General features: G+C 41.8%; 1 protein-coding gene across 1 annotated transcript; it reads left to right on the top strand.

Moving 5' to 3' along the window:
* The first annotated feature begins 419 nt into the window (after nt 1–419).
* LOC147930629 (uncharacterized) lies at nt 420–2,800 on the top strand. Its single transcript, XM_087476963.1, has 3 exons — nt 420–1,230; nt 1,363–1,441; nt 1,591–2,800. Exons 1-3 carry the CDS (start codon nt 420–422, stop codon nt 2,798–2,800), a joined length of 2,100 nt encoding a protein of 699 aa, XP_087333089.1.
* Nucleotides 2,801–15,442: the final 12,642 nt, after the last annotated feature.

Genomic DNA, 15,442 nt, shown 5'->3' with positions numbered 1-15,442 from the left:
ACAATCCCATTTTTCATGAGCGTACCAAGCACTTTGAAATCAATTGTCATCATGTTCGTGATTCGATAATAGCTGGTCTCATCAAACTGTCATTTGTATCCTCTGAAGACCAGCTTGCTGACATTTTCATCAAGGCACTTGGCAGTCCTCAGTTTCTTTATTTGCTTTCCAAGTTGGCCATTTGTAATCTCCATGCTCCAACTTAAGGGGGAGTGTTAGGATATATAGGGTTACTAGTAGTCACTCCGTGCTACGCACGGATTTAGTTTACATTGTTTTTGAATACATTTTTTGTGATTTTGGAGATTCTTAGTTAAGACAATATTAATTAAATAGAAATATTATGTGAGATTTGAGATACAGTATGAAGATTTGTAAAATGTGTATCTTTCTATTTACAAGAAAAATTGTAGACAGATATGAGTAAGGCTTACGATCGGGTTGAGTGGCCCTTCGTCGAACATTTACTCAGACAGTTTGGGTTTTGTGAGACATGGATAACCTGGATCATGTTTTGTGTTAGGTCGGTTCAATACAAGGTCTTACTTAATGGGCAAGCCTATGGGTCTATAATTCCTTGTAGGGGTCTGCGTCAAGGAGACCCTTTGTCGCCCTATCTTTTCATTCTTTGTACGGAGGTGCTTATTGCACATTTTCGGAAAACAGAACGGCTGAAACTTCTTACGGGTATCAAGGTTTCAACTGCTAGTCCCGCTATCTCACACCTCTTATTTGCGGATGACAGTCTCTTTTTCTGTCGAGCCACGAAGGAGCAATGTGAAATGGTATTAGGGATTCTTAAGAAGTACGAACGGGTTTCTGGTCAGCAGATCAATTTCCAAAAATCCTCGGTTCAGTTTGGACATACCGTGGATTTTAGTCTAAGGGAAGAATTAAAAGGGGTTCTGGGGATCACAAATTTGGGTGGTATGGGTTCTTATTTAGGCATTCCAGAAAGCCTGGGTGGGGCAAAGACAAAAAAATTTTCGTTTGTCCAGGATCGATTGCAAGCTCGAGCAAGTGGGTGGCCAGCTAGGCCTTTATCAAAAGGGGGTAAGGAGGTAATGATCAAGTCTGTTGCTACAGCGATCCCTACTTTTGTGATGTCATGTTTTCGACTAGCTAAGACGGTTACGCAGAAACTCACCAGTGCGATTTCTAACTTCTGGTGGAGCTCATCAAGTCAATCAAGAGGTTTACACTGGGTGGCATGGGATAAACTATGTAGTGGTAAGGATGCTGGGGTTTAGGTTTCCGGGGTTTGGATGATTTTAACACTGCTCTGCTGGCAAAGCAGCTCTGGCGTTTGATCACGGTACCGGAGTCGCTTTTTGCATAGGTTTTTAAAGGTCGATATTATAGGCATTCAGATCCTTTGGATCCTATCAAATCTTACTCGCCGTCTTATGGGTGGCGGAGTATCATTTCTGCTCGCTCTCTGGTTCATAAAGGACTGATTACACGAGTAGGATATGGTGCTTCCATCTTTGTATGGACTGATCCCTGGATCCCTGCTTAATCCCCGAGACCAGTACTAAGCACAGGATCGCCTTCTGATCCTCTGCTCCGAGTTATAAATTTCATTGACAGGAGTTCTAATTCCTGGGATATCGCTCAGCTTACGGCTACGTTTGTACCGGAAGATGTTACTATAATTTCTGCCTTACCGCTGCGACAACCGGATAAACCGGATTTGCCGGGATGGCATTTTTCCAAGTCTGGTATATATTCGGTAAAATCAGGTTATCATTGTCTACGGCCTCGTCGTACGGATCCCTCTGGGCCGGACATTACACCTCTCCAGGCCTTTGTGTGGAAAATTAAGTGCCGACCGAAACTTCGTCATTTTATGTGGCAAGTGCTTTCGGGTTATGTGGCGGTTACAGCTAACCTACGGAAACGTGGTATGAGTTGTGATGCCACGTGTGGACTTTGTGGTTTTCATGAGGAGACAATTAATCATACTCTCCTTGAATGTCCGCCTGCTAGACAGGTTTGGGCTCTGTCGCAGTTTCCGACAGCCTTGGGTGCATTCCCATCGGGTTCAATTTTCACAAATATGGATTCTCTTTTTTGGCGGTTTACAAATGTTTCAACACAGACAGTTTTTCCCTGGATTTTGTTGTATATATGGAAAGCGCGAAATGATAAACTTTTTAGTAATCTGGATTCCAATCCACTAACGCTTTTGCGGTTAGCGGAGGATGAGGCCAAAGTATGGGCTTTGGCTCAAACAGAGGATATACCAATGGTATCGGCTATTCCTACTATGGATGTTCCCTGGGGAAGCAGGGGCGTCGGTGCTCCTAGCCCTTTGGCGAGCTATTTTTGTTTTGTAGATGGTTCCTGGAAGGAAGCAGACTGTTATGCAGGTCGAGGGTGGTTCTGTACGTCACCATTTGGTGATGCCCCTACTATGGGAGCTGCCAACCTTCGCCGTAGCCTGTCCTCTCTACATGCTGAGATTGAGGCCCTTATCTGGGCCATGCGATGTATGATTGGGACGGATAACCAATCTGTTGTTTTCCTCACCGACTGCTCTGACTTAGTGAAGATGGTGTCTTCGCCTTCCGAGTGGCCAGCTTTTACACTTTACTTGGAGGACATCCAGGCGGATAAGGAGGAGTTTACCTCTTCTTCATTAGTCTATGTCCCGCGCTCTCAGAATGGTAAAGCGGATAACCTTGCGCGACGAGTTCGCACAGTTCCGCATTTAGTTACCTATGTTAACAATGTACCTTCGCATTGGCTTGTTCGAGTCAATCTAGTTCTATGTTGTCAAAAAAAAAGTTGTAGTTAAGAGTATATAGAAAATTTATTATTTAATTGGATAATAAATGCACTAATTTTTATATCAATTTCTATTTATTAGGTAAATGTAATTTATACTTCTTCCGGTTTTTTACTTGCCGTTTAATGTTTTCTCACATAAATTAAAAAACTATTAAATTATCTGTTTTACCATTAATTAATATATTTTATAAATATTTCATTGGTCAAAACTTTAAAACAGCAGGGATAAAACAGGAATATTCACCGAACATTTTTATTGAAAACCTAAAACGACAACTAAATTAAAACAGATGGAGTATTTTATTGTTATAGGAGTCACACATAAACTATGTGAGAGTTATAGATATGCAATTATTACATATAAATAACTATTTTCTTATTAATCATTCATTGCATTACTATAAATATTATGAAAGTTACAAAAATGAGAGTTAGTACAAAATATGGGATTGATGAGATGAAATAAGAAAGTTAATAAAAATGTGTCAGGTTTATAAAAATACATTATTAAGAATTAATAACTAAAATTGTCTATTGTTTTAAATATATATATTCAAGAGTTATATATTATAAATATAGATCTATGAAAGGGCATCTTAGCTAATCAAATCATGAATTTAAATATATATTTACTTCTCTCTTTAAACAGAAATATAAACAGTTATCTTTTTATCACAAAAAAATATTCAATTCTCATTTAGCTATTTAGAAATTATATATTAAAATATACTTTAGTTTATTTTTTATTTTATTTTTGCCAACCATTTGGCCACAACTGTAACATCCGCGAACCGGAATTCCGATTTAGGATGTGCATCGATCGATGCAGGTGGAGCATTGGTCGATGCTGGCTCTTTTTTGTGCGTTTTGACTTAAGTGAAACGCTACATTTTGGGTAAAGGAAAACCCTTAACACGATTTTTGTCTCATTCGTGGGTTGTGGCCGTTTTTGAGAGAGAACGAAAGAGAGAAAAAGTTCTTGAGAAGTTTTGGAGATTTTGGGTGATTGGAGGCGTTTCTGGAGAGATATGTAGCTGGGATTGTTGTAGGAGCTTCCTAGAGGCGTTTCTTCTTGTGTTTAGGTTCAGATTCGTCTTGGCAAAGCTAAGTGCAGGACCATGGCTTATCTAAGCTAGAGAACTCTTTAATCTGCTTGTTGTGTGATATTAGACTTGTTAGATTGTTGTTATGGACGTTAGGAAGCTTTCTTGTGGCTTGGGATCGAGTTTTGTGGTTGTAGGAACGAAGATCCAGCGAAAAGTTTCGGGGAAAACACGATGCTCGGCATTGCATCGGTCGATGCATATCTTGCGTCGGTCGATGCATATCTTGCGTCGGTCGATGCAAGTGCGAGGACGGCGCGTAAAACTCTAGGGTTTTCGCGTGAAGTCGAGCATGCGTCAGTCGATGTGGATGGGTATCGGTCGATGCAAGTTACACTTGCATCGGTCGATGCAGCTTCTACGTCGGTCGATGCATCCCCATGTGGTATCGGTCGATGCATGTTGGCGTCGGTCGATGCAGAGTCCTGGTTTGTTATTTGTTGTTTGTTGATTGTTGTGTGTTGGTTAGAGATACTCTATTGCTTGTGTGTATAGGCCAGTAGATGAGAGGATTGCCTTACTGAGTATTTATAAAATACTCATGCATTGCAATATGTGTTTGTGGTGCAGGTAAAGACAAAGTGTGATCGTGGAATCGGGGCAATGAAGAGGAAGATGTTCTAGGGACTCGATTGGATGTTGTCTGGCATTGCTAGGTTGCTGGTTCTGTGATTCTTATTGTTTGGTTATTGGTTATTGGTTATATTTTGGATAATGGTTTATTATTGGATTATTATTGAATATTGGTTTGTTATTTCCGCTGTTGAATGTGTTTGTGGTTAGGTGGCTAATGGGTATGGGACCACTTGTTGTAGTTTATTTATTATATTATATTATTATTTAGTATTTATTATTTAAAGAAAAAAAAAAGGTTGGTCGTTTCATTTTGGTATCAGAGCCTTTACGGTTTTAGGTTTGGGTTCACTAGGTTTCTATTGTGATGTTTGGGATTGCATGTCTTGATTGATTATGTGAGTTAGTCAATTGTGTGTGGCATGGAGTCCTAGAACATCCTCTTCGAGCCGACTGTGTGATTCCACGGTGAGTTTATGTTTCTGTGTATAATAGAAATTGTTTGCTTAGCCTTCTGTTCATGGTAGTGCAGATGGTTAGAGGTGATGCTGTAGCTGGTCGTGGTCGTGGTCGTGGACACGGACGTGGTCGTGGACGCAGACGTGGTCGTGGTAGGTGCAGAGTCCTAGTGATTAGTGAGACCGAGGACCAAAGTGTGACAGCTGAGGGTGTTGGCGAGTTGCAGGATGTTCCGGGGGATTCCGTGAGTGTGGCAGGAGGGGCGGTGTTAATGCTCGAGTGTCCGGTGATGCTAGGGTCCCAGGTGTGGGAGTCCCAGCGGGTGGAATCCCTGGTACTGACGTTGCGGCTATGCTAGCACAGGTGTTAGCGCGGTTACCACCAGTGGTACCGGCTCAGGCTCAGGTAGTGCCACCAGTGGTGGCGGAGGAGCGGCAGCCAGTGGTTGCGGATGTGGGAGCACATGGACGTTATTTGTCCATGCTCAAGGAGATGAAGGGTCTTTTCACTGAGAGGTTTTCGGGTGGTACAGATCCTACTGTTGCGGATGCGTGGAGGACGAGTGTGGAACGTAACTTCCATACTCTGAGATGTCCTGAGGAGTTTTGGGTGGACATAGGGGTCTACTATTTGAGTGGTGATGCTGAGTTGTGGTGGAGATCAGTAGCTGCTAGGAGAGTGCAGCGGGAGATGACTTGGGCTGATTTCGTCTTGGAGTTCAACCGCATGTATTTTCCTAGAGAGGCATTGGATCGGTTGGAGGTGCAGTTCCTTTAGTTGTCTTAGGGGACACGGTCAGTGCGGGAGCTGGACTTGGAGTTCAGTCAACTTCTTTGTTATGGGGGTCGGGCTTTGGAGTTTGAGGAGGCTCAGATCAGGAGGTTTTTGAGGGCTCTACGTGATGATTTGAGAAATCACTGTAGAGGGCGGAGTTATGCTACGCGTGCAGAGCTGGTTGAGACTGCAGCAAAGATTGAGGAGGATATCCGGGCACAGTCAGTGGCGGTAGCTCCAGCAGTTCAGCCTAGTAAGGCTCAGCACCAGGGTGGTTCTAGCAGGGGCGGCAGGCCTGCACAGGGAACCAAGAGGAGGTGGGAGGCTACGCAGAGGCCGAGTGATGTGAGTTGCTTCAGTTGTGGGAGCAAGGATCACAAGATTGCTAGTTGTCCCAAGAGGAGTGCTCCACCGGCAGGGCCGCGGGTATGTTATCATTGTAGGCAGACAGGGCATATCAGGCCATTTTGTCCCAAGTTGCAGCCGGCAGCAGTGGCAGCGTTGCAGCAGGTGCAGCCTGGAGGTCAGCAGGTGGCACGGATTGAGCAGGCGCCATGGGTTTACACGACAGCAGAGACTGGTGGAACCAGTGCCGGGGCGATCACAGGCATAATTTCTGGTACTTAAGCTTTGTGAATTTTTTTAGTAGGTTCAGATTTTATGTTTTCTTGTGATAAAGTGCTAGGCTCTCAACACATAAGGTTTGTGTAGGGACCTTGTTGGTGGACGGGTTTAAGTCCCATGTTATGTTTGATTCTGGAGCTTCTCATAGCTTCATTACTCCGGAGTGTGCAGAGAGCGCGGGAATCAGAGGGGATCCCGGGGAGCGTACTAGAGTTGTCAGAGTTGCGGGAGGCAAGTTCTTGAGAGTTATTGGACGAGCTAGAGGAGTTGATATTCAGATCGCGGGGGAGTCGTGGCCAGCGGATTTGCTTATCAGTCCAAAGGAATTGCATGATGTTATTCTCGGGATCGATTGGTTGCATCGGCATATGGTGCATTTGGATTGCCATCGGGGTAGAGTGCAGTTTGAGCGTCCAGGAGGGAAGTTGGTTTTTCAGGGTATTAGACCGACTTCGGGGAGTCTCGTGATCTCAGCCATTCAGGCTGGGAAGATGATCGAGAAGGGCCGTGAGGCTTATTTGGCTACTATATTTATGCCAGAGTCAATGGGGAAGTCTACGGTTAGTGGTATTCCGGTAGTCGAGGAGTTTGAGGATGCGTTTGAGTCTTTGCAGGGATTACCACCATCTCGGTCGGATCCTTTTACCATTGAACTGGAACCGGGGACGATGCCGTTATCCAAGGCTCCTTACAGGATGACTCCAGTAGAGATGGCAGAGCTGAAGAAGCAGCTAGAGGATTTGTTGAGTAAGGGATTCATCCGTCCTAGTGTATCACCGTGGGGAGCGCTAGTGTTGTTTGTGAAGAATAAGGATGGGAGTTTCAGGTTGTGCATTGATTATCGGGGTTTGAACCGGGTCACTGTGAAGAACAAGTACCCTCTTCCTAGGATCGATGAGTTGTTGGATCAGTTGAGGGGTGCTACTTGGTTCTCCAAGGTAGATCTTGCGTCGGGTTATCATCAGTTACCGATAGATGAGGCAGATGTGAGGAAGACTGCTTTCAGGACGAGGTATAGACATTATGAGTTTGTGGTGATGCCTTTCGGGTTGACTAACGCGCCAGCAGCGTTTATGAGATTGATGAACAGCGTGTTTCAGGAGTTTCTGGATGTGTCTGTCATTATTTTCATCGACGATATCCTGGTTTATTCTAAGAGTCCTGAGGAGCATGCAGTGAATTTGAGGGCAGTTATGGAGAAGCTGCGGGAGCATAAGTTGTTTGCTAAGTTGAGCAAGTGTAGTTTTTGGCAGCGTGAGATGGGCTTTCTGGGTCACATTGTTTCTGCAGAGGGGGTTTCTGTAGTCCAGAGAAGATTCAGGCTATCAGAGATTGGCCTAGACCGCAGAATACCACAGAGATCAGGAGTTTTCTTGGATTGGCAGGTTACTACAGGAGATTTATGCAGGGGTTTGCGAGCAGAGCACGTCCTATGACTAAGTTGACAGGGAAGGATGTTCCTTTTGTTTGGTCAGAAGAGTGTGAGGAAGGCTTTGCAAGCCTGAAGGAGATGTTGACTACTGCGCCAGGGTTAGCTTTGCCTGAGCAGGGGGAACCCTATGTGGTTTATAGAGATGCATCTAGAGTTGATTAGGGGTGTGTTCTGATGCAGCATGGGAAGGTGATTGCCTATGCTTCGCGGCAGTTGCGGGTGCATGAAGGCAACTATCCTACTCATGATTTAGAGTTGGGTGCTGTATTTTTTGCCCTGAAGATTTGGAGATCTTATCTTTATGGTGCAAAGGTACAGGTGTTTATAGATCATAAGAGTCTGAAGTATATATTCACTCAGCCTGAGTTGAATTTGAGGCAGAGGCGGTGGATGGAACTTGTGGCAGACTAGATTTGGAGATAGCCTATCACCCTGGTAAGGCTAATACGGTTGCAAATGCTCTGAGTCGGAAGAGGGTAGCTTCGGCTCAGGAGCAGGAGATGGAGTCTCTGGTAGGGGAGATCAGTGCTTTGAGCTTGTGTGCTGTTTCACAGGAACCGTTGGGTTTGGAAGCAGCAGATAGAGCAGATCTTCTGAGTAGGGTGCGGTTGGCTCAGGAGAAGGATTTGGGGCTGGTGAATGCCTCTAAGGATGTGGATTCAGAGTATCAGGTCTCGGATAATGGTACTATCTTGGTGCACGGTCGGGTTTGCTTGCCCAAGGATGAGGAGTTGAGGCAGGAGTTTCTGAGAGAGGCTCATGCGAGCAAGTTGTCTATTCATCCAGGAGCGACTAAGATGTACCGTGACCTCAAGAGGTACTATCACTGGGTCGGGATGAAGAAGGATGTGGCTAGTTTGGTTTCGAGGTGCGACGTGTGTCAGCTAATGAAGGCTGAACATCAGGTTCCTGGCGGTTTACTGAAGAGTCTACCCATTCCTGAGTGGAAGTGGGATATGATCACCATGGACTTTGTGGTAGGATTGCCAGTGTCACGGACTTTTGATGCTATTTGGGTCATTGTGGACCGGTTGACTAAGTCAGCACATTTTCTGGCCATTAAGAAGACTGATGGAGCAGCGGTCTTGGCTAAGAGGTATGTGAGAGAGATAGTCAGATTGCATGGGGTGCCAGCGAGCATTGTGTCTGATAGGGATTCTAAGTTCACTTCGGTGTTCTAGAAGGCATTTCAGGCAGAGATGGGCACTAAGGTGCATATGAGTACAGCTTATCATCCCCAGACAGATGGACAGTCTGAAAGGACGATCCAGACGCTGGAGGATTTGCTGAGGATGTGTGTGTTGGATTGGGGTGGCCATTGGGCAGATCACCTGAACCTGGTAGAGTTTGCTTACAACAACAGTTATCAGGCGAGCATTAAGATGGCTCCTTATGAGGCTTTGTATGGGAGACCATGTCGTACACCATTATGCTGGACTCAGGTGGGGGAGAGGAGCATGTTTGGTGATAGTTTTGTTCAGGAGACCTCAGAGAAGATTCGGGTTCTCAAGCTGAACATGAAGTAGGCTCAGGATAGGCAGAGGAGTTAAGCTGATAGGAGGAGGAGAGATCTTGAGTTTCAAGTAGGAGACAGAGTGTACCTCAAGATGGCCATGTTGCGGGGTCCGAACAGGTCATTGTCAGAGACTAAGTTGAGTCCGAGGTATATGGGTCCATTCAGCGTGATTGAGTGGGTTGGACCAGTGGCATATAGACTGGAGTTACGCGAGGTTATGCGTGCATTCCATAAGATTTTCCATGTGTCTATGTTGCGGAAGTGTCTCCGTGAGGGTGAGCGGGTGTTGGCTAAGATTCCTGAGGATCTTCAGCCTAACATGACTTTGGAGGCGAGACCAGTGAGGGTTCTCGAGAGGAGGATCAAGGAACTTTGGAAGAAGAAGATTCCTTTGATGAGAGTCATGTGGGACAGTGATGGTGTTGAGGAGCAGACTTGGGAGCCTGAGGCAAAGATGAAGGCAAGGTTTAAGAAGTGGTATGAGAAGCAAGCCGCGACTTGAACTTGTCTAGCTTGGTCCCATCTGTAATTCGTGGCTGGAGCGGAAATGGAGTATTCCAGCCCATCTCTCTTGTTTACTCGATCGCTTGCGGTGGTTGGTTGTGCGACTCAGTAACAAGATGAGGTGGTGCTCGGGGTACAAAGTTTCCGTGAGGCGGGGTTTTTGGAGGAAAGTTTCCTGAAATAGAAGTTTTCATAAGTGGAAAGTTTCCAAAAATGGAAAGTGCTAAATATGGAAAGTTTAACGGGAGTTAGAATTTGTCCATTTTAGCGGTGGAGAGCCTTGGAGGGGCTTGTGTGGCCTTAGTGGCAGAATTTCGAGTCAGTGTGCCCGTGTGTGGCGGTCTTTTTAGACATTGTGTGGCCTTTGTGGCGGGCTGTTTAGCCGTGTGTAGCCTTTGTGGCGGGCTGTTTAGCCATTGTGTGGCCTTTGTGGCGGGCTGTTTAGCCAATTGTGTGGCCTTTGTGGCGGGCTGTTTAGCCAGAGTGTCTTTGTGACGGTCCTTCGGGACAGATGGTCTTTGTGACGGTCCTTCGGGACGAGTGGCCTTGGTGGCTGTCCTCTTTAGGACATTTGTTTGGCCTTGGTGGCGGTCCTCTTTAGGACATTTGTTTGGCCTTGGTGGCGGTCCTCTTTAGGACATTTTGTTTGGCCTTGGTTGCGGTCCTCTTTAGGACATTATGTTTGGCCTTGGTGGCGATCCTCTTTAGGACATTTTGTTTGGCCTTGGTGGCGGCCCTTGTGGCAGGTATATGATCCTTGTGTGGTCATGAGGTATTCCAGTGAGGGGATATGTGGTTGGTAGGACATTGAGATGTTTTACGCGAGTCACGGGAAGGAAACCTGGATAGGGATAGGACTCAGACGTGTTCAGAATTGTTTGCTCGCGGCTCTTGGAGGACTTAGGTTCTCCTAGTACTGCCATATTCGGAGACTTTGTGACTTGGGAGTATGGTTGGTATATCGACGTGGAATGACGGTCCGGAGGCGTGCTGTAGGGTGACGACCGGAGAGACGAGTTTGGACTTTTCCTTATATATTATGGCATGCGGTTTTAGGCCCGATGAGGAGCCAATATTATGGCATGCAGACTTAGGTCTGATGAGGAGCCAATAAAAACTCAAGGTTTAGGCCTATGAGTAAAGGAAAGTCCAAAAAGTCGAGAGCAAATGACGCCTGGAGTATGAGTCTATCGCCTAGAGGTTACCTTCTGTAGATCGGTCGGAGGAGTGCAGGCCGTGGAGACGGTTGCACGGGAGTCCTTGGCTGATAGATGTTTGAGATTCGAGAACGAATCTAGATTGGTGGGGGAGAATTGTAACATCCGCGAACCGGAATTCCGGTTTAGGATGTGCATCGATCGATGCAGGTGGAGCATCGGTCGATGCTGGCTCTTTTTCGTGCGTTTTGACATAAGTGAAACGCTGCGTTTTGGGTAAAGGAAAACCCTTAACACGCTTTTTGTCTCATTTGTGGGTTGTGGCCGTTTTTGAGAGAGAAAGAAAGAGAGAAAAAGTTCTTGAGAAGTTTTGGAGATTGTGGGTGATTGGAGGCGTTTCTGGAGAGATCTGTAGCTGGGATTGTTGTAGGAGCTTCCTAGAGGCGTTTCTTCTTGTGTTTAGGTTCAGATTCGTCTTGGCAACGATAAGTGCAGGACCATGGCTTATCTAAGCTAGAGAACTCTTTAATCTGCTTGTTGTGTGATGTTAGACTTGTTAGATTGTTGTTATGGACGTTAGGAAGCTTTCTTGTGGCTTGGGATCGAGTTTTGTGGTTGTAGAAACGAAGATCCGGCGAGAAGCTTCAGGGAAAACACGATGCCCGGCATTGCATCGGTCGATGCATATCTTGCGTCGGTCGATGCAAAAGCAAGGACGGCGCATAAAACTCTAGGGTTTTCGCGTGAAGTCGAGCATGCGTCGATCGATGCGGATTGGGTATCGGTCGATGCAAGTTACACTTGCATCGGTCGATGCAGCTTCTACGTCGGTCGATGCATCCCCATGTGGTATCGGTCGATGCATGTTGGCGTCGGTCGATGCAGAGTCCTGGTTTGTTATTTGTTGTTTGTTGATTGTTGTGTGTTGGTTAAAGATACTCTATTGCTTGTGTGTATAGCCCAGTAGATGGGAGGATTGCCTTACTGAGTATTTATAAAATACTCATGCATTGCAATTTGTGTTTGTGGTGCAGATAAAGACAAAGTGTGATCGTGGAATCGGGGCAATGAAGAGGAAGATGTTCTAGGGACTCGATTGGATGTTGTCTGGCATTGCTAGGTTGCTGGTTCTGTGATTCTTATTGTTTGGTTATTGGTTATTGGTTATATTTTGGATAATGGTTTATTATTGGATTATTATTGAATATTGGTTAGTTATTTTCGCTGTTGAATGTGTTTGTGGTTAGGTGGCTAGTGGGTATGGGACCACTAGTTATAGTTTATTTATTATATTATATTACTATTTATTATTTATTATTTAAAGAAGAAAAAAAAAGGTCGGTCGTTTCAACAACATGCTGGCCCATTAGCCAAATCCTACATTCGTAGAGAGGGAGACTCAATCCATGGTGTGATGGTGCCTTGTGCATTAAGGAATTACTATTGACCTTGTGTAAATGGATTGAAAATGAAATAAAATAATGTAATATCAAGATCATGTGAATTATTTATATTAAAGTGTGGAAATAACACAGCCAATTATTACTCGACATTATTTTATACAACCAAATATATATATTATAATCTTATATCCTTAAACTATTTAATCATCAAATTATTTGTTAAGAGAAAAATTTATTATTTAAATTCAATAAATTTGTTACACTAAAAATTTAAAGAAACAAAATGACACTTGTGAAAGAAGAGAGCATCAAATGACAATCTTTTGTAGCTTGCCAAAAGAAAACTTTACTTTATTATTAAATAATATAATATAGTAAGGTTTCTTTCAACTCTTACTCTAAGAATCTGACGCCCATCATCATGATATATTAAGGGGGTGTATTCAACTTAACATTTTAAGTGATTTGTGTAAAATTTACAAATCCTATGTTATTCAATCATGAATTTTAAAAAGTCCATTAAAATCCACTGTTATTGAACTGATGATTTAAAAATCTACTTTAAAATCCACTGTTATTCAAAACAATTTGTGGATTTGGATTTTAATAAATTTTAGGGATTCTGAAGGATTTGGGAGGATTTGTTTAGTTAAAAATACAGAAATTCAAATCTCATGGTTTTAGGTGGGATTTGAAAGAATTTTACCATAAATCATATGAACTTCCCTAAAATTTATCAAAATTCCAAATTTTCTAAATCTCATAAAATCCTGCAAAATCATAGTTTCAATACACCCCCCTAAAATTCTTTTAAAATCAAATACACATACAATTATTTATTTTCTTTTATGAATGTTTTAAAATGATTGCATAAATCATCAAAATATGAACAATAGTAAAAATAATTTACATTTTTGGGAAAATTATTCAAGACTTAGTAAGATAATATTTCTTCTAAAGTTAGGAACTTCCCAAAAATGATTGATCCGAACAACGATACTATTGTTACCAGTGTTTTGTTGTTCGTTGGAAATTGAATAGAGGATATAATAGAAAGTAAGTGTTTTAGTTTTCACAATAATCTGAAAGAGGGTGTGTTTTTATGTTAATAGGTTGTTTTTAGAAAACCAAACTTTATAGAATGTTTGAGCCTTTAAGAGAGAGAAGGGATTGAGATCAAATATTATTGATCATAAATTCGCAAGTGCTTCAAAATAATAAGTTAAGAATGAGAAGTAATATAAACAAAAATAAAAAGTGAGGAAAATAGTGGGTAGATATAAGGCAATGCATAAAATGATGGTATTATTTCAAATCAAAACATAACTGATTATGTTCATAATTTATCCTGAAATTCCTAATATGAAAACTTATAAATTTTATATAATTCAAAAATACCATGGCGTTTGAAATAATAAGTGATAAACCGAACAAAATAATTATAGAATTAGATTAAAACATTTCACAATCTTACGTAATTTTCCAGAAACTAAGCTCAAAAATTTAAATTTTATATAAACAATTTTTTAAAAAGTGAAACTAATTTACTTAAACAATACCATCCCACCATCTTACTTAAATTTGATTTCACTTGTGCCTGTGAAAATTATATAAGAATCCAAACACAAAAATTAAATCCAAAAATTGAAACCTATAAATTTAATTTAATGTTGGTTTAGTTCAGAGATGGAACCAACCACACACTGATATAAGGTGGTTCTAGATTCTTGGAGGCTGCATATGTTTCTGATTAAAGAAGGGAGCAAGGAAATGTTGATGGTTTTTTATTTTTATTTTATTTTATTGATTTGTAGTTAATTAGGTCCAAACTATAGTTATTAGGTCCAAACAAAAAAATACAAGTGTTAGAAAATAGTAAGCCAAATGTCATCTCCTTAGTAAAAGTTGAGAAAAACCTTCTCATATTATATAAGATATAGGCTTAAGGGCTAGATTATGTTGTTAAGCCCACTTGGATTATGTATATATACTAATGTAAATCATTGAAGTTAATACTCAAGTTTATTCTGCACGTACTTTGACAATCATGCTCTCTAGCGGTGGAAACAAATAGCAATTAAATCTTTATCTAGAACAGGGATTGATTCTCCAATACTCATGTTATTAAGAGATAAAACATTTTTAAAATTTGAAGACTCCTTATTAGGAGCAGTACAGTCAAACTTATGTAACGGAGCTATATATTTTAATTGTGCACCAAATTTTCAAGTGAGCCTACATGACCCTACAATATTTAATACTTTAGTTTTAAACGTACACTTGCCTGAAATTAAATTTCAGCAAGAAAGACATGGCTATTTGTTGTTGTATCGAATTTACTTTAAGCAATCTACATCTGAGTTCAACCCACGATGTTTATTGCAAGATGATAAAAGCGAAACAACAATATTGGCTGCACATGGTAAAGACACACCAACCTCTACATACACACCTAAACAGTTAAAATGGACAGAAATTACAATTCCTGATCAATGGAAAATTAATATTACTCAACCACCAAGAAACTTTGAACAAAGAACTATTACAAGTATAACAGAAAAATATGATGGAAAAATATTATTAAACTTTGGTTCTTTCAGAGATCCACCATCATTAAAGTTTAGTTCATTCTACCCACGTTAATCTTTCTCTGAGTACAGAACTGGCCAAGCTAGCACTGAATCAGAAGAAAGTGTAAAACAAATTTTAACAAAAAGCCAAGAGAAAAAACCTATTATTTTTCAAGCACCAATAGCTGCACCGGTTCAACAATCAGAAGTAGGATCGTCTAACTTTCCTACTTCCCCAACAGCTTCAGATTTTAAATCAATAAATGTTATTATAAAAACATTTACAATAGACAAAGATTACCTTAAAGAAGAATTTTTATCATATAAAAACGGAGATAAAAGAAAATGGTACTTTCAAGCTTTTAATAAAGAAAAACTTATAACTTTTAGAGAAATATGGTATAACTACATGGAAAATATAGAAGTAAATATTCCATTTTTCACATGGTTTGAAACATACGCTTTAGAAAATGATATATGCTACACATACAAAAATGAATCAATAAACACTAGTTCCACATTATATCACACATG

Source organism: Camelina sativa, chromosome 12 (genome assembly GCF_030686135.1).
Source record: "Camelina sativa cultivar CO46 ecotype springtype chromosome 12, ASM3068613v1".
Classification (NCBI taxonomy): Eukaryota; Viridiplantae; Streptophyta; class Magnoliopsida; order Brassicales; family Brassicaceae; genus Camelina; species Camelina sativa.
The sequence above is the reverse complement of the archived record's forward strand: the minus strand, read 5'-3'. Positions and strand labels throughout refer to the sequence as shown.